Below are 18,304 nucleotides of genomic sequence, written 5' to 3' on the forward strand. Positions count from 1 at the left end.
GCTGGATGGGAAGTGGGGCTGTCTGGACTAGAACCGTCCCCCATGTGGGATCCCAGTGCATTCAAGGGGAGGACTTTAACTGCTAGGCCAGCACGCCAGACCCTGATTAAAATCAATTTTTAAAAAATTACATGAGAGGTAGAGAGTGCACAGGCCTGTGCCAGTGCCCTGGGTGTCTCCCCAGGTGCCTGAGATGACTGCAGCTGTGCTGGGCTGAAGCTGGGGGTCCCTGGATATGTGGCGACAGGAACACGGAGTGGGTGCGCGGCCTCCTGGGGGGTGTACAGTCAGGAGCTGGAGCGAGGAGCCTGCTGCACCCTGAGACGGGACAGGGACATCTTAAATGCCAGGCCACCCACTCACCCCAGTGAAAATCATTTTATAGTAAACGCTGCCTGATTTTCTTGCTGTTAGCTGACTACCTGATGTAGGTTGTCAAAATGTGTTTTCTAAATTTGCATTTTAAGCCTTTTCAGCATTGTAAGAACTTTAAGCTTGAGTGTTGGTGGTTTTCTTTGACCTAATTATTTTTAAAGTCTATTTATTTATTTGAAAGGCAGAGAAACCATCCCTCTGCTGGTTCACGTCCCAGAGGGCTGATCTGCTCTGAAGCCAGGAGCTTCCCGTGAGTGCAGTCATCCTCTGCTGCCCTCCCAGCAGCTGGCACTAGAACCGGTTTCCCTATGAGGTGCTGATGCTGTAGACAGGGGATCAGTTTGCTAGGCCACTGCTCCTGGCCCTGAATTCTTTATTTTAAGCCTGTAGGTACAGGGGCTGACATGTTGACTCAACTGGCTAATCCTCCACCTACAAGTGCTGGTATCCCATATGGGTACCAGTTCATGTCCTGGCTGCTCTGCTTCCCATCCAGCTCCCTACTTGTGGTCTGAGAAAGCAGTAGAGAATTGCCTAAGGTCTTGGGATCCTGCACCCGTATGGAAGACCCTGAGGAAGCTCCTGGTTCCTGGCTTCAGATCAGCTCAGTTTCAGCTGTTGTGGCCATTTGGGGAGTGAACCAGAGGATGGAAGATTATTCTGTCTCTTCTCTCTGTAAATCTGCTTTTCCAATAGAAATAGATATTTTTTAAAAACCCGTTGCTACAAAGTCAGTTTTAAAATATGGATGCAAACTTTTGCAATGTATCTTTTAATCTTGAAAATTATTGTTAACGTGAGCTCTCTCTCTGTGCTCTAACAGTGGGCAGGCTCCTGGCTCCCTAGGTGTAGCAGTAGAACTGGGGAACTGGCTGCCCAGGCGGCAGCCTGAGACACGCCGCCCAGTGCAGCCGCCGGAGGTTCCCGTGCAGGTGAAAGGCAGGAGCTGGTTCTCAGGCGAGGAGGGCGCATCACAAAAGACAAGCTGATTAAAGAGAAGTAAAGAGAATGTAGGAAGAAATGAAGACGGAATGAGAAGAGGGCGCCGACTCTAAGGAGTGGAAGAATCCTGGCATTGCCTGCATCTGGGCGTGAGGGAAGGAGTTGTGGACACACCGAGTGGGGTGTCAGAAGTCCAGTACAGATCACACGTGGGCGAGTTGTGTTGACCTGACAGACATCTCAGTGTATAAAGATGGCTTATAAAACAACACAAGGCATTCTGACATCCATAAATAATTCCTATCAAGATATATAAAGAACTTCCACAAAAAGGAAGTTGCATACAAGAAAAATTGCACAAGGCAGTCGCAGAATTTCACAGGAGATGGTGTGTGGCCACGTGTGCTTTGCTGGTGTGAGAACTGCACTGAGTGCCTCTCTTCTGCACGTGTGCTGGCCAGAGTGTGTCCAGGGTCAGGAGGAAGCAACATCGCTGGTTCTGGGCGTGACAGCCTGCTGTGCCCGCATGCGTTTCTGCTGAGGTGGTCTCCTGCGGCACGGCAGCCAGCTGTGCAGGCTTCCAGGCTGCATTGCCTTGCACCAGGTGCCTGGGGCTGTGCCCGGGGCTCTGGAGCCCAACTCTCCTCCTCTGGGTGCTCCCACTTCCTGTCCAGCTCTTGAGGGACGGGTGCTGGCCTCTGTCTGGTGCTTGCCGCTAGCTGTTGTAACCTCAGGATCCTGATTCTGCCCACCTGGCTGAGGCTGTGCCTCAGGTCGATGGCTGGAGCATCTCCAGCAGACGAGGGGCGCCGGCCGCCTGTTCAGCTGCTGGCTGTGTCTGGCAGCCAGAGTTGGCTCAGCCCCAACCCGGTTCCCTCCCCCACTTTAGGACCTGTCCCAGCTCATTGGGGGGTGGGAGCCGGGGTGAGACCAGCTCTCTAATGTGCAGAGTGGTTGACTCACCCCTCCCACGCCCACCTCCTACCCTGCTGAAGCCCCAGCTCCCACCTCCCGCCTCCTTAGACTCACAGCTGCAGCCAGAGCCACCTGCGCCTGACAGGACACCTATTTTTACACAATGTCGGCTGGAAATAATTGACTCTGTTTAAAGAGAATGTATATTCAGAGTGTTAAAAAAAGCAACCGTGAGATGCTAGGGCTGTTTTAGGGGCAGTTGCCCCATATGGAAGGAGGCTGCGGGGCCTGGCAGGGGCTGATCTGGCTGGGCTGGGCTGGAGCAGGTGCATGTGTAGGGATGTCCCTGGTCCCGGCAGATGCAGCCAGGGTCTGCTGTACTGAGCTGCTTTCCTTCAGAGAGCGGGGAGGCCTCTTCCTGTTGGCTCTGACTGTCAAGTGCTAGGCCATGTGGGTCTGTGTTGTGTTGGGGCCATAGTTTGGGTCCTTTTCCAGTGCTGGAGCATGCCAGCCATCAGTGAGGAAGACAAGCCCCTTCCCTCCCAGGGCTGCTTCCGGTGCGTTCTCAGGATTGTTCCTGTGTGTCAGATGTGAGTTCCATGCCACCGTCATGTTCACATTGGAGGGCCTGGCAAGTTCCTGTCACTGTGCCTGCTTCCTGTGCCCTGACCTGGGGTCTTCCAGGTTGGCTGCAGGGGTTGTGGGGTGCCTCATTGACTCTTGTGAACACTTAATGTGTGGTTGTCATTATGGCTTGAAAGGCAGAGTTGGGATTGGGGGTGGGAGAGAATAAGAATGAGACCTTCATCCACCGGTTCACTCCCTGAATGTGCTGGACCAGACTGAATCCTAGAGCCAGACACTCCACCCAGGTCTCTCACCTGGGCAGCAGGGACCTAAGCCCTTGGGCTGTCACCTTCTGCTTCCTAGTGCATTAACAGGGAACTGGGTCAAAAGATGCTCATGGGATGCCAGTGTTGCATGCTGTGGCTTAATCCACTGCGCCACAACACTAGTTCCATTTTTGTTTATTTTATTTTTAAAAGATTGATTTTGAAAGGCAGGGATTATAGATACAGAAAACATTTGCTCTTCCACCATCAGCTGGCAGCAGTGTTCAGAACTGGGCCAATCAAGAGCCAGGAACTTCCTCTGGGTCTCCCATATGGGTACAGGAGCCCAGACACTTGGGCCAAGCTATGCTGCGTTCCCAGCCACATTAATAGGGAGCTGGGTTGGGAGTAAAACAGCTGGGATTCAAACCATTCATGTTGTTCCATAGGAAACCAGCACCCCAGGGGGCAGCCTTACTCCCCATGCCATAGTGGTAGACCCTAGCCCCACTTTTTCTTTATTAATATGGATTTATTTTAACTTGTATTTGAAAGGTAGAGTTAACAGCAAACGATCGGGTTGAAGGGAAGAGAGAGAAAGCTTGCATCTGCTTCGCCCCCTGCTGGCCGAGCGGCCAGGCTAGCCCCTCTTGTCAAGGGAAGCTGTTTCTCATGGCTCTTGTGGGGCGTTGAACTGACTCTTGAGGAAGAGTGAGTTCTCCAGTGGTCCACCACGCGAGGTGGCCAAGGGTGACAGGCTGCCTGTAGGGATTTGCTTTTTCATGTCACTTTGTACAGATATTTCCTCCAGAAGCTGAAGCCACACATTAGATTATTTTAGAGATTTCTTTTCACTTATTGGGAAGGCAGAGTTATGGAGCAAGAGCTCTTCAGTCTAATGGTTCACACCCCGAATGGCCTGAACAGTCAGAGTTGGGCCGGGCCAAAGCATGTGGACAGGAGTCCCATGTTGTACAGGGGCGTAACCACTTGGGCCATCTTCCGCTGCTTTCCCAGACGCGAGGGGGGCATCTGGTACCGGAACCAGCACTCCATGTGATGCTGGCATGTGGGTGGCAGCTTAGCCCATTGTGCCCAGTAAGCAGTTTGGAGAATAGTCTTACAGAGGGTGTCTGGGCCATTCTCTTGCTCTATATCTCCTGTCCCTTTGCCCTCTGCTTCCTGCTGGCACCACGCTCCTGGTACGGCTCACTTGTTGAGTGTCCTGGGTCTGCTCGAGGTGCTGACCTGCCCACTGGGTAGACCCAGGCCGTCCTGCAGGTCCTCAGCACTGTATTTGGTACCTCCTCTGACTGAGATTAGCGTCCACAGCCTCCGTTTGCTTGGTTGCACAGCCATGTACCCTGAAAGAGTGGCTGAAGCCACTTGGATTCCCGCTCTACCCTGAGGCAGGGTGCTGGCTGGGTTCTGCTCCCTGGGCAACTCTGGGACAGGATCCTCACTGCCATATCCCACTGCACGATGGCTCGCAGTCCTTGGCATTCTTTGGCTCACAGTAGTGTCGCCCCAGTCTCTTCCCTCTGGGTGTCTCCTTGTATGTCCAGGATTCCCACCTTGAAGGACAGCAGTCCCATTGGTGTAGGCCCCAACATGTTGGCTGTATTATAACTGGATCATGTAGAGGTCCCATTCTGGGGTCCTGGGGCTTACAATGTCAGCATATAATTTTGAGGGCTGCCTAACACACACACAGGGCAAGATGTACCCACAGTAGACGTGTGCCTTCTTGCCTCAGAACTTGGGCCAGCCCTCCTCAGCCCTTGTCTGTTCTGCAATGCAGGCATCGGCCTATGGTTGGTGCTTTCCTGTTGAGTGAACTCACAGGCTCAGAATCCTGTGAGGCCCTCTTCCTTCCCAATCCACCTGCTGCTCTCAGCACCTTGCAAGAGGGTCTGCGCTCTCTCTGGTACTGCTGGAATGTTCCATGCTCATAGCTGTTGCCGTCTGTGGCTCATGTCTTCCTGTGATGGACTTGTGGGTTTACACTTAAGTTGTATAGTATTAAGTTGTGTGATGACACCAGCTGGCTTGGCCTGTGTGCACCTGTGCATCAGGAACAGGCCTGTGTGGTGAGGTTTGGCCTGTCGGGTTTTCAGGCCATGTCTTGATAGCTGCACGGTCTCCCCGCGGCGCCTGTGGTTTCGATTCACTCTCCAGGAGACGGTAGAGGTGCCAGGTTGGGTTCTAGTTTGGTGCTGTAGGATGACGTTGCTTGGCCTGGTTCTTCTTGTAAGGGTAGACCCTATCAGACAGTTTATAGGAAAGAGAGACCCAGTGGTCGTTCGTCACCAACCCTGTGGGGATGCTGGCGCCTGGCTTATAGTCCTAGAGGCTTGTCCTGAACTCTGTGAGGTTTCGTCTCTAGCTTTTCCTTATTCTTGTCAGGGACACCTGGGAATGGGGTTTGAAGGCGTGAAAGCGGGTGACTGAAGGGGCATTTGTCTGGGCTCCTGGGACGTGGGGGAGCGTGCCACAGCCCTGGCCTCTGCCCTGCCTGCCACTCACCTTCTTGTTCTCTTTCAGGCTTCAGGAGCAATTTCAGAGAAACCCTGACAGCTACAACGGGGCCGTCCGGGAGAATTACACCTGGTCCCAAGACTACACGGACCTGGAGGTCAGGGTGCCAGTGCCCAAGCATGTGGTGAAGGGGAAGCAGGTAACAGCCCTGGGTGTGTGCACACACGTGTGTGCATGGGCGTGTGCACGCGCCCCTGTCCTTGCCCTCATCCCTTACCCAGAGGTACTTCCAGCTGGCCAGCAGGGCTCCCCGTTACTGGCACTCCCCATTCTGGTTCTGTGAGGCATCGGCGGGGCAAGCAGCCCATGTCCTGGACGGCCTTGGTTCTTGGTAGCAGTCCCAGGTGCCCCCAGGGCCTGGTGCCGTTGGCCTGCCCCTCGGGTCTGGCGGGCACTCAGCTGCTACCTCAGTGAACTCTGTTTTCCTAAAGATGTAGCCTACCTCAGGTCTCCCCAAGGAAACTCCAGTCAGCTGAACGCCCGCGGCGGGCCTGGGGGTCTCGAGTTTTCTGGCTAGGTCTGCCCACACTGGGCATGGTGGGTAGCACTCACCATGTGTGTGACAGGCTGTGGGTCAGAGTCAAGTCTGTGATCGTGATGGTGGAGAGAGGCTCGGGTGCTGCGGCACCCCAGGCGCAGGAGAGCTGAGGAGGGATAGGCCCAGCCCGTGGCCTGGGACTGTTGTCGCTGCGCTGCCTCCGCGTCCTTTTGCTGAGGAATGAGCATAGGTGACACATGTGCCCAGGGAGACTTCCTGTCCTCCCTCCTCCTTTCTGAGGTCCACCTGGGGTGTCCAGAATCGGGATTTCCCATCTCATCTGGGGCTAGTGCCCTGACATCACACATAGATGCCTGCTCTTGCCTGCCCAGGCACAAGTGCAGACACAGGGCTGGGTCACAAAAGTGTTTCAGTGTCTTGAGTCACAAACACTCCCAGCTTCCTTTAAACCATGTCAGGTCACAGGTGAGGTTCCCTTTGCTGGCCCTCAGAAGGCCAGGGGCAGCTTTAGGTCACAGTGATGACAGGGCATGTGGCCTCAGCTCGCATGAAGGGCTCATGTCGTGGGAGGCTGTGCTGTCACAGCGGCAGTTGGTGTCAGAGACTTCCGTCTCGTGGGCTGGAATGCAGTGCGGTTATTTAGTGGGAGAAAGCTGTTTACTTGGGGATCTTGATAGAAATAACATTATTGTAGGTTGTTGTAATTGGTAGGCTTCCCTTACAGGAAGGGAAAAAAAACTTTTGTAGCATGCCAAACAGGACGTTACATAATTGTCAGTGCAGCATAAAGATCTGGCCGTGTGCCCGCAGCAGCGTCCTTACTCCGGTCCTCAGGATAAGAACCTGTTCCCTACCGGGCATGTCAGTGGTTCCAGGCTGTGGGTGTGGACTGGGGCTGAAGCAGGTCCTGGTCTCCCTCCAGGAGCAGCAGGCACCCGGGCAGCCTTGGTGGAGTGGCACAGTGAAGTACATTGCTTCCAAACCTCGCAGCTCTGCCCGGGCTGTGAGCTTTGCTTCATCAGCACAAACGCCACTGGTTTCCCCTCTGCTTGGGGTGACCACTGTGTACACTGGGTGTGACTTGGCTCTTGCCCCTCACCCCATGCAGTGCACTTGCGTCACAGTATGCGCTGCTCTGCCGGGACCAAGTAGGTGTGACGTGCAGTGAGGCCCCAAGACGTTCCCTGAGGCCCCTGGGCTCCACCTGAAGCCAGCAGACCTGCCCTCGATCTATCTGCCTGGAGCATGGACCACAGCCCTTTGAAGGCCGGGTCTTCTGGGAGGGGAGATGGAGTGCTTGCTGCCAGCCGGTGTCGGGGCCCACACCTTCAAGGCACAGCGACCCAGCTTTTCCAGGAAGCATCCGTCTGCCTGACTCCTTCTCCCTACCTTGGGAGATGACTCACAATGCCTGGTGACCCCAGGGGTCACAGAGTCCGCTATAAAGCGAAGCTCCAAATCAGCTCAGATCCCTAGAACTCCTGTGTGTGTCTGGAAGGCCAGGGTGGTGCCCGCTGCTCTTCTGTCATTTGCTCCTGTTGTCTCAGAGTGTTAGTGCCCTGGGCGTGGCTGCCACTCACTTGAATGAGTTGTAAGGTGTTAGTGACCATACATCATTCACTTGGCTGACAATGACTGCCAGCCTGCCAGCCTCCTGGTCTGTTGTCTGACTTGAGCTCTGCAAGGACCTGCACAGGCTCCGATTCAGACAGATGGTACGCTCTGAACTCAGGACCAGAGACCAGGGCAACTTCCTGTTGGGAATGGCAAGCTGTGGCCATGGTGCCCCTCTGTGGGGCCCCTAGTGCAGGCAGCCCCTGCTGTAGGAATGCACTTGTGAGGATGTTTGTGGTGACAAAGCCCCGTCTTTACCGAGGGTGACCTGGCTCTGACTCACTGCACCGGGGCATCGTCTGAACCCCACGCATGGTGGTCGCCACCACACAGAACAGATGGGCTTACTAGAGCTGAGGGGTCCGGATGAAGGACTGCCCAGGCTGGCCCTGGTGTGGGGCGCTCCATTTATGTGACAGTGACCCTGCCCTGCCCCGAAGGCATGGGGCCCTCCCAGGGCTGACCCGGCTGCCCAGGTGACCCTAGCTGCTACCCCAGTGGGCAGTGGGCACAGGTGGGGTGCAGCAGCTGAGACCATGGCGGAGCTGTGCTGCTCTGCCCACTGCCCACAGTGAGTGTGTCACTTCTGCCTGGGAAGGCTTCCTCTGGTCTTCAAACACCGTCAGTTTTTTTAGAAAGTCTTGGTTGGTCCACTTCTTGGTGACCCTAGAGTTTTAGTTGTGATCCTTTAAAACTTGGCAAGAGTCTCTTGTTTCTGGAATTTTGCTGGACTAAGGGCTTTTCCTCTCAGCTGAAGAGCCCTTTTGGGTACTCCTGAAGTGTCCCACTGCCTGCCAGCAGTGTTTATGTTCGGGTTTGGTCTGTGGCACTCAGCAGAGGGAAGCTCGATGCTGGCCGTGAGTGCAGTGGCTTGGCTGACAGTCGGCGTTTTGCTGCTGGGAAAAGGAAGGTCTCACATGGACAGTTCTGTGTTGGCTGTAGGAATGAGAGCCACCCACGGTGCTCCTGGGGCAGTACCTCTGGGCATGACCCTTCCACTGCCCTCGTGGGGCATGGGGGACGTGACAGTGTGTGAGAGGAGAAAAAGTTACATGGCATACAGCATGTAAAAACGTCTCTTTCCTGGTGAATGTGAAGAACTTGAATGTCCTGGAACATGCTGAGGTCGCCCTGAGCTGGGCCCTGGCTTCCTCCGCACTCTGTTGGGAAGCACAGCCTGGTGCAGGCACAGGGCATGTCACCCCCACGACCCACAAACTTATGTGCTGCCCATGTGAGACAAGGGCAGTCGAGCTCCGGGGGTTTTGGTTTAAGCCGTCCTGGTAAGACAGACCATCCCCCAAGTAGTGGCGCTCAGTGGTGCCAAAGCACAGTTGTGGCTGAGAGACAGGCAGATGTCACTCCTGTCCTTCCTCCCAGGCATTGTCCCTGCCAGGAACCTTCCAGAACCATACCTTGGTCCTGGGTGTGTCCCATTGGGTCTCCTGATGCTGGGGCATGGGGCCTGTGGTGTTACCTTCCCGTGAGCCTGCCATGGAGGTCCTAAGTTATGCTGCCAGCATCGTGCCAGCATCATGCCACATGGTGCCTGTGCTAGGACTTGTGTAGGAAGCCTAGCCGGGAGGCAGCAGTTACCTCCCCATTTTCAATTTATCTGGTTTTTGAATACATAATTTGCTGGCATGGTGAAAGTGTCCAGTGTGCACATGTAAGAATCCTGCCCCGCCCCTGTGGTCGTTGTCCTGGCTCGCCCCCATCAGCATCCAGCTGACTCAGGGTGCTTGAATGCATAGATAATCAGATGCAAATACGGGCTTTCCCAGTCCTACTTAGCACAGATACTGTGTCCACTCACTCAGACAACGTCCTTATCCCTGCCCAGAACTAGGCTGGCGCCCCGTGCACCCGCACTGAATGGTGCACAGGAAGGCGTCAGTGGATCCCCTTAACCTGTTGCCAAGTCAGGACTACCACCTCTCATCGCAGGGCTCCTGCCCTGGGATTTTGCCCGCTTATAGCAATGGGCCAACTTTTTTTTTTTAAAGACTTATTGATTTTATTTAAAAGCCAGATTAAAGACAGAAGAGACAAAGAGAGATCGTCCATTCACTGGTTCTCTCAAACTGCCTCAATAGCAGAGCCTGGCCAGTCTGAAGCCAGGTATCTGAAGCCTCTTCCGGGTCTCCCACGTGGGTGCAGTGGCCTAAGGACTTAGGGTATCCTGCGCTGCTTTCCCAGATGCGTTAACAGGCAGCTGGATCAGAAGTGGAGCTGCCGGAACTAAAATGAGCGCCCACATGGGATGCTGGCACCACAGACTGAAACTTAGTACGTCACAGTGCTATGCCCTCAATAGGTTGACTTTTCCAATCATTTTTCTCTTAAAAGATTAATTGATTCATCTGTCTATCTAACAGAGAGCTTATTGGTTCACTCTGCAGTAACGAGGTTTGAGGCAGGTCAAAGCCAGGACCCAGGCCCTCCATTTGGATCTCCCACATGGGTGTCAGGGCCCAAACAATTGAGCCACCATCACTGTGTTCCCTGGCACATTAGCAGGAGATGGGAAGAGATGGCTAGGACTTGAACTGGTGGTGTGGTGCAGGATGCCTCTCCCAGAAGTTGGGGGCCCAAATGGGCTGGTTATTAAACTCATTCCCTGCCCATAGACATTTAGGTTGTTCCAGTCTTCAGCCTTGTCCCCATCAAAGCCACGACTGCTCTGTGTGACTTCCAGTTCGCAGTGTGCTTTGCTGGGTACCAGTCCCGTTGAAGTGTGGCTGCTGTTTTTCTGAATCTCGTTGGGGTGTCAGAGGGATTTGATACCCTTTATTCAGGATGTTGGGGGCCAGAGGCGCCTTCAGACTTGAGAGAGCTCTGAATTTTGGAATGTTTGCATAGATTTTTCCAGTTGAGCGTGTCAGTCTAGACAACTGATGTTTCTGATGGTGTTAGGGGCACCCTGAGCGTGTGTGGTCTTCCCTTCCGTCGGAGGAGGTGCCTAGTGGTGGGGTGCTCATCGCCCTTCCTGGGGTCCGTCGGGCAGCGCTCAGGACCCAGTGGAGTCGGCATGTGCCTCTCCTCTGAACTGGTCCTGTCTTTGGCCTGCTGCCAACATCAGCTTGTTCTTTTTCTCACTGATTTCTGGGAGCTTGACACGCACTAGACAGGATTTTGATGCTGCGTGGAAGGACGTGTTCCCGGTTTCATCCGTCGCATGGAGCTCTGATGACTGTTCCTGTGTGTCTCCAGGGCTAGGACTGCTCCTTGTGCTGATGGGCCGCGGGGGCCTCGCTGAATCATGTGCTGTGCAGCGGAGGGGCTGAAACAGTGAGGTAGCTGCAAGCACACGTGGCCAACAGACTCAAGGTGGCCAGGTGCATTTTTTGTTATTAATAGGATTTTAAATTCTGACCTTTTCTCCTCCGTGTGTTTTTCACTTTGGGGCTGAAGCAATGGTGGAAGCATTCCATAAACAAGATGGTAGCTGCCCACGCTGTCTGATGTGTCGCCAGAACATGAGCAAATCGCTTTTGTTTTGTTTTCCAGAGCTTGCCGGCTCCTCGCTCGGTGTCCTCTGGCTGGCTTCATCCTGTGCCTGCTGTGGTGCCCCACGGCGGCAGAGTGAATCTGTGCTCCCGTGGTCTCGGCCTGGGCCCCTGGGCCCCCATGAAGGCTGGGCAGGAGGAGCAGCCCGGCTTTGGCACAGTTGAAGACTGGCTGTGTGTAGTGCCAGGCTGCCCCCGCAGCAGAACGGGCCCACATGCTGTGGCCTCAGGGACCCCTGGCTGAAGCCTTCCTGCACACGCTGTGGCTGTGGCACTCGCCGCCTAAGGTGTGCCAGCAAAACTAGCACAAATTTCTTTTCCCTTTCTCACAATCTTGTGGATAGGTTTGCTGTTACCATAGAATTTAGCGATTGCACTGTATTTTTTTTTCCATAAAATTGAGAGGAAGCCCTGTGACAGCTTCTTTTGGCTTCTGAATTGTCAGCATGTCTGCTTTGGCCTTTATGGGGGCATTATCAAGTAATGTGAGGGATACTGGAAGCCAGACGTGTGTGGTGCCCTGGCAGCCCTGTCACCAGTGGCAGCTGGTGCTGCGCAGGCAGGACAGGTGGCCTGGGAGCGGTCCTGTGGGAGGGGTGCAGCCCAGGGCTTCCCTCTGCCCCCATCCATGGACACCTCAGAAAATTCAGGGACACCAGATTAAAGGATAATGTGTTTTTAGTGTAAATGCAGTTTAAATTTTGGGCCTGGTGTGGCAGCCTAGCTGTTGAAGTCCTCACCTTGCATGCGCCAGGATCCCATATTGGGAGCACAGCGGAGTCCTGTCCTCTACGCCATGGGCTTCCAGAGGTCCAACTCCTCCCCATTGTGTGCTCACCTGGCTGCTGGCCATCCTTGCTGGCCCCAAGCTGTGGCTGTGCCTCCTGAGTGAACTGCTTCTACTCTTCTCCTCAGCCTGGTGGACGTTTGCTCCTGCCTCACCTCACATTCCCTCATTCCCCTCACTGCTGGGCTGTTCTCTCTTCTTGTCACTTCTGACGGTCACAGAAACCAGAGAAATGGCTGCTCGTCCCTGTAGTGTCTTCAGCAGGGGCTCCTGGAAGCACCTGTTGTCTGGTGCTCTCCCTCGGGGGGGAGAGTTTGTTACTGTGTCGGGCTGCATTCGGAGTCTGGTTTGTTCAGGGAGCGATTATCACCAGCTCTGCTGTCCCAAGAAGGATGGGTGTGGATGGACATGAGGTTTCGTGGGGAGGAGTCCCTGGGTTGCATGTGGATCCTGTGGTACAGCCCCAGCAAGCAGAGGGTCCTGGCTGGCTCCACACTGGGCCCGGGTGTGCCCGGGGGTAGCTCGTGGTGACTTCTCTCCTTGGGAGCTCAGGAACCTTAGCCTGTGATGGCAGTCCCCGGGGGCCTTCTCCACCCTATTGTTCACTTGCAGGCTTTGAGCCTCCAGCTGGGGCTCAGTGTTATGTGTTATTGGCAGAACTTAGCTGCAGTGTGGAGATGCTGTGGTGTGCAGGGCTTTTCTGTGGCTTTGATTCTGCACACCTGATGATGGAAAGCCCTTAAAGTCCATGGAATGCGTGCTTCCTGTAGATACAAGCTGAGTGTCCCAAACCCTGAGTCTGGAATCATCAGTAGGTGATTCCACGACATCTCAGGGGACTCTGATCAGGGTGCTGAGCGGGCACAGTCTGCGATCTGAACGCTCTGGGCCCAGACACAACCCATGCATTATTTTATATTTAGGACTTGGATTTTAAAATGTGTAATTTAAGCAGACTGCCCCAAACAGAGGGTAAATACCAGTTTGTTTTCCTCGTCCTCCAGTTATGACCTCTAGGAAAGTACCAGGAGTATGACCCCAGTCTCCCAGGGTGCCCCTGGTGCAGACGGACGTCTGCAGGGCTGAGCGCACCGGAGCTGAGCCCTGATTTCTTCACGAGCCGAGATGAGCTGATAGAGTGGCTGGCCTTGCGTCCTCACTGTCCTCACTAAGGCCGTGACCAGGACCCTGAGCCTGCGATGCCCATGTGCGGTCCATTGGCTGTTCAGGGCTGCCTGCTGCAGCTTGTGGGTAGCCGGAAGGGGCACACTGCTCTCCCATCCCATGTACTCACCTCCACCGTGAGAACTGGAGAAGGAAGAAGGTGTGTGGGCGGACAGCCCAGGGCTCCCACTGTGGCCGATGTTCCCAGGTTCACTGGGACTTCCAGCTGGAATCAACGTGGCGGGGCGAGAAGCCGTTTCTGCTCACCAGTGAGCTGCGTGTCTCTTGTGTCCCCAGGTCTCTGTGGCTCTGAGCAGCAGCTCCATGCGTGTGGCTGTGTTGGAGGGGAGTGGGGAGCGCGTGCTCATGGAGGGGAAGCTCACCCACAAGATCCACACCGAGAACTCGCTCTGGAGCCTGGAGCCGGGCAAGTGCGTTCTGGTAAGTGGGCATCTGCGTGTAGCCTGGCAGTGGGTGGCACAGTGGGCAGACTGTTCTGGGCATTTTGCACTCTGCTGCAAGTGTGCCTCAGTGGCCTTGCCATCTGGAGCCTCAGGTCCGTGGGTCATGGTTGTTCCTGAGAGCTTGCTGTCTTCATATCAGAAGCAAGGCAAACCCATGGAGAAGTACATGTTCCCAGACACAGGTATGGGGAGTACGGTGCACAGCCCCTGGACCAGAGGCCCTGCTCGCCCAGCCAGGACCCACCATGGTGAGCAGATGGTGGCAACTCAAGCAGACAGCTGCCAGGCTGCCAGGAGCCAGCTTGCTGGCAAGCCAGTGACGGCTCTGGGCCCTGTGAGGACGCTGAGTCTTGTCCACAGTCCTGTGGATGCTGCTGTGGAAGACTTCCTGCGGAACGACAGGGGACGACAGGGCTTGAACACCAGCCCGCCACCTCCTTCCGGCCTGTGGGCGTTTAACCCCTGGTGTGGGAGTAGGGCCGAAGGTGCAAAGAAGTTTTAGGACAGAAACCATCGGGATTTGCCTTTGTCTAGGCTTCTGCATGGACACAAAGTGTGCCACGAGGAGGAAAACGGGAAACAGGGTTCCCGTGATGGGCAGGTAGGGACTTGCTTGGCCTGTGCGTGGAGGGCTGCTGGGGCCCGGAGTTGAGCTGGAGAGCTGTGTCGGCCTGGCCACAGCAGCACACATGGCTCTGGGCCTCGGGGTGCTTGGCCCCCTGGCTCTCCCTGTGGGTGCTGCTTCCTGGGCCTGATCTCTGGGTGCCCTGCCTGAAGTGTAAGGGACTGGCCTTCATTGTTGTGGCCTGGCTTGGAACCCGTGTGGGGAAGGTCACAGTCGCTCCTTGCGTTGTCTCTGAAAGCGTGGTTATCACTGTGGGGCTCGCTCACTTCCATGTACATATGATCCCATGGGCACATGCGATTGGGACTCAGCGGTCACACAACATGGTGAAGGAGCAGGCGCAACGGGAGCCAGCTTCATTGAGCGGGTGTGGCATGGTCTTCTGCACACTCATTTCACAGGTCAGCACGCTGAGGCTCTGGAGCGGGGCTGGGCTAGGTGAAGCCCACTGCAGGGCTCCCTCGAGGAAGGCAGGAGGAGGCACAGAGACTTGCGGGCCAGGCCTTGTCTGTGCACCATGTGCCATCTGTGTCTTCAGTTTGTTTTTGCCTGGCACATCCTGCTGGCACACAGGTCACAGGAAGCAGCAGGGCAAGCTGTGGTGACCCCTGCCTGCTCTGCAGAGTACACCAGTGCACAATGTGTTTCTAAAGTGACCCCCTCACTTGGAAATCATGAAGGATCAGAGAAAAGAGGTCCTGCCCCCACAGCACCCCAGCCTGCAGCCCCATGTGCTTGCCTGGCCTGCCCGTGCCAAGGGGAGGCCTCTACCTGTGGCTGCCTTCCCGGCCACACAGCCTTGAGCACAGGGAATGTGTGTGCTTACACAACAGTGCTTTTTATAGGCTAAAAGTTGCCTGTTTACTTGAAAGAGAAACAGAGAAATCTTGCATTCCTTGGTTCATTCCCCCACATGTCCAGTCCAGGCTAGGCTATGCCAAAGCCAGGAGCCTGGAACACCACCCGAGTCTCGCACATGGGTGGCAGTGACCCAGCCCTTGCACCATTGCCTATCCTCCAGGTGCATTCACAGGAGGTTAGGTTGCATTGGAAGTGTGTCCTGGGAGCTCAATTGATCTCAGCCTTGGCCTGCTATGCCACAATGCCCACCCTGAATATTACTGTTTATGGCACTCTTAAGAGATTGTTTATGTTCTTGATTCAATTTTAAAAGATTGATTTATTTTTATTGTAAAGTCAGATTTACAGAGAAAAAGATCTTCATCTGCTGGTTCATTCCCCAAGTGGTCACAACAGCTGGAGCTGAGCCAATCTGAAGCCGGGAGCTTCTTCCAGGTCTCCCATGCAGGTGCAGGGTTCCAAGGCTTTGGGATATCCTCTATTGCTTTCCCAGGCCACAAGCAGGGAGCTGGAAGGAAGTGAAGTAGCCAGGATACAAACCAGTGGCCAGATGGGATCCCAGCACGTGCAAGGCGAGGACTTTAGCCACTAGGCCACTGTGCCAGGCTCTTGATTAAATTTTTAAAAGATTTGTTTGAAAGGCAGAGAACGCTTTTATCTATTGGTTTGCTGCGCCCGATGGTTGCAGTGGCTGGGGCTGGGCAAGGCTGAAGCCGGAACCCAGGATGTCCACCTGCTTCCTGTATGACTGGCAGAGGTCCAGGTACTTGAGGTTTCCTGTAGCACATTAGCAGGAGATATGTTGGGACTTGAACTGGCACTCTTATGGGGTGCCAGGAATAACCCACTGAGCCAACCAACGCAGTGTTCTTTTTTTTTTTTTTTTTTAAGATTTATTTATTTTTCTTTGAAAGACTGATTTGCAGAGAGAAGGAGACAGAGAAAGCTTTTTCATTCATTGCTTCACTTTCCAAGTGGCTACAGTGGCTGGAGCCATCCTCGATGGCTTTCCCAGACCAAGAGCAGGGAGCTGGATGGGAAGTGGAGCAGCCGGGACATGAAGTGCCACTCATGTGGGATGCTGGCACTGCAGGCAGAGGACTTAGCCACTAGGCTACCATGCTGGTCCCCAAACACTGTCCCAGCAGCTGGTTTACTCCCTGGGTCCTTCAGTAGTTGGGGTTGGCTCTGACCAGAGCTGATAGCCAGAAACTCGGTCTGGTTTCCCACTTGGGTGGCAGGAACTGAATCACTAGAACTCTCACCTGCTACCTCCCTGGGTCTATAATGTGGAGTAGCTAGAGAGAGGAGCTGGAGCCAGGAATTGAACTTGAGCACTCTGATGTGGAGCACTGGGTCTTAACTGATCTTGATTTAACCATTTGAGCTGTTGGTGATGTTTTGGGACCTGTAGTTCCATGTGGTCGGCTGCCTGACGTGGTGCTGGGAGCTGACAAGCAGATGGTTTCACTCTTAAAGGTCCTGTTTGTCCCATGCGCTGCACCATGTCTCCCAGAGTGAGTGTGGCTGCAGAGAGCTTTGCTGGGAACGCAGCAGCTAGCTCTGGGTGTTGCTTTGGCTGTCACCTGACCCGGCCTAACTGCACCTTTCCTAGTTCCTTGTATGCAGAGTAAGGGTGCTCCTCCAGGGCCGTGGAACGGGCCTGTGCTTGCAGCCTCTTCTGGAAGAGTGGCAGAGGCGACCGCAGTAAAGACTGTCACCATGAGGCCCTCCTGGAGCACCCCACCAGGCCCCAAACCCAGCGATGTATGTTCGTGGGAGAAGCAGACAGTGAGGAGGGAGGACCCTGGGGCAGAGGGCAGTGGGTGATGTCCCCACGGGGCTAGGGACACGCAGCATCCGGGAACAGGAGCTGCAGGAGGGCTCTTCCCCCAGCTCTGTGGGAGGCAGCCCCGGGGTTCAGGCACTGCAGGCCTGTTCCCTCTCCAGCCTGGGCCATGGGTCTTTTGCCACCACTGGCCCAGGACCCTGAGGCAGGGCTTGGAGCACAGCTGTGAGTGAGGCTGCTGCAAGCCAGCCTGAAGAGGGGCTGCCCACGAACCATGGACCCTCGGCCTTCCCAGCAGGCAGGCAGGTGCAGGCGGCTGCAGGCTCCCCCTGCCCTGGTGCTGTGGATCTCATCAGACAGCCGGGGCGGCAGGGGCGGCAGCTATAACCGTGTGACAGCTCTTGCCTCCCCCCTCCTCCCTCCTACACTTCAGAATGTTAAATGAGACTTCTTGACTCAGGCAAGCTCCTCGCCTGGTTGCAGGGACACGCAGTCAGCTGTGGCAGCAGCACTGGCTCCTTCAGTACCTTGTTCAGGCTCAGAAACCAGATGCTTGGGGTGTATGTTGTCCTCGTTTTGCCCCCTCTGGGGATCTGGCAGCCGTGGGCACTTGTGGGCTGGTGGCGCCTGCTGCAGGGCTCTTGGGCATGATTGCATCGGGGGCGTGTTGTGCGTGCGATGACACTGTCCACACACATCTCTGTGCAGACACTGCGCACACACGAGTGGGAATGCGGCCCAGGGGCTGGAAGCGCTGGCTTTGCATCGCTGAGCCCTGAAGGGCCGTCTAGCTCACACCGCCTCCCGGAAACGGGGGACTGAAGATGCGGCACTCCCCACTGGACCCCCCAAGCACCTCCTGGTCTCTGTGTGGATTCAGAGTTATCTGCCTGTGCTTGTCACCAGGCTGCTTCCTGCCCCTGCTGGCAGCCTCTGCCTGCTTGGCCAGCAGGTATGAATGTGTGAAGTCTTGCAAGACTCCTAACGTCCTCCTTTGAAATTTAGGGTGGAAACTAGGTGAAATTTCTGAAGTTGGTGTGGCCTTTCTGGCGAGATCCCACAGCCTGGGAAGAGTGTATGGAGCGAGACAGGAGGAGGAGCCCATGGCCCAGGGAGAGCTTATGAAGCAGAACGGGAGCCCTATGCCTTCATGTGACCCAGGTTCTCCTGGAGCCCCCAGCACTGCACATGGAGTCAGGATTCTGTGTGAAGTGCTCCAAGGCCGCAGGTTCCAAAGAGTGAGGGCAGGGTGCCAGCCTAAGGTGTTCTTGGGCAGAGGGGAGCCCAGCCCAGGTTCCCTGCAGAGGGAGGATAAAGGCCTCCCCCAGTGTGTCTACTGGGAACCCTGGGGTCTCCTGGTTGCAGCCCACACAGACTATGGCTGTGTTG

At 55.3% G+C, this 18,304-nt stretch overlaps 1 protein-coding gene across 2 annotated transcripts in view; it reads left to right on the top strand.

Moving 5' to 3' along the window:
* Positions 1-18,304, top strand: part of NUDCD3 (NudC domain containing 3) — a 60,491-nt gene that overhangs the window by 33,339 nt on the left and 8,848 nt on the right. Inside the window, exons 3-4 of one of the 2 annotated variants that reach the window (XM_040965092.1) lie at positions 5,610-5,742; positions 13,474-13,617. In XM_040965092.1, the coding sequence (XP_040821026.1) occupies positions 5,610-5,742; positions 13,474-13,617 (277 nt within the window). The remainder of the gene's footprint in view (positions 1-5,609; positions 5,743-13,473; positions 13,618-18,304) is intronic. The other variant, XM_040965093.1, reaches the window with a different exon arrangement.

This window comes from Ochotona curzoniae, unplaced genomic scaffold (assembly GCF_017591425.1).
Source record: "Ochotona curzoniae isolate NIBS_2020 unplaced genomic scaffold, NIBS_Ocur_1.0 scaffold_3835, whole genome shotgun sequence".
NCBI classification, from domain to species: domain Eukaryota; kingdom Metazoa; phylum Chordata; class Mammalia; order Lagomorpha; family Ochotonidae; genus Ochotona; species Ochotona curzoniae.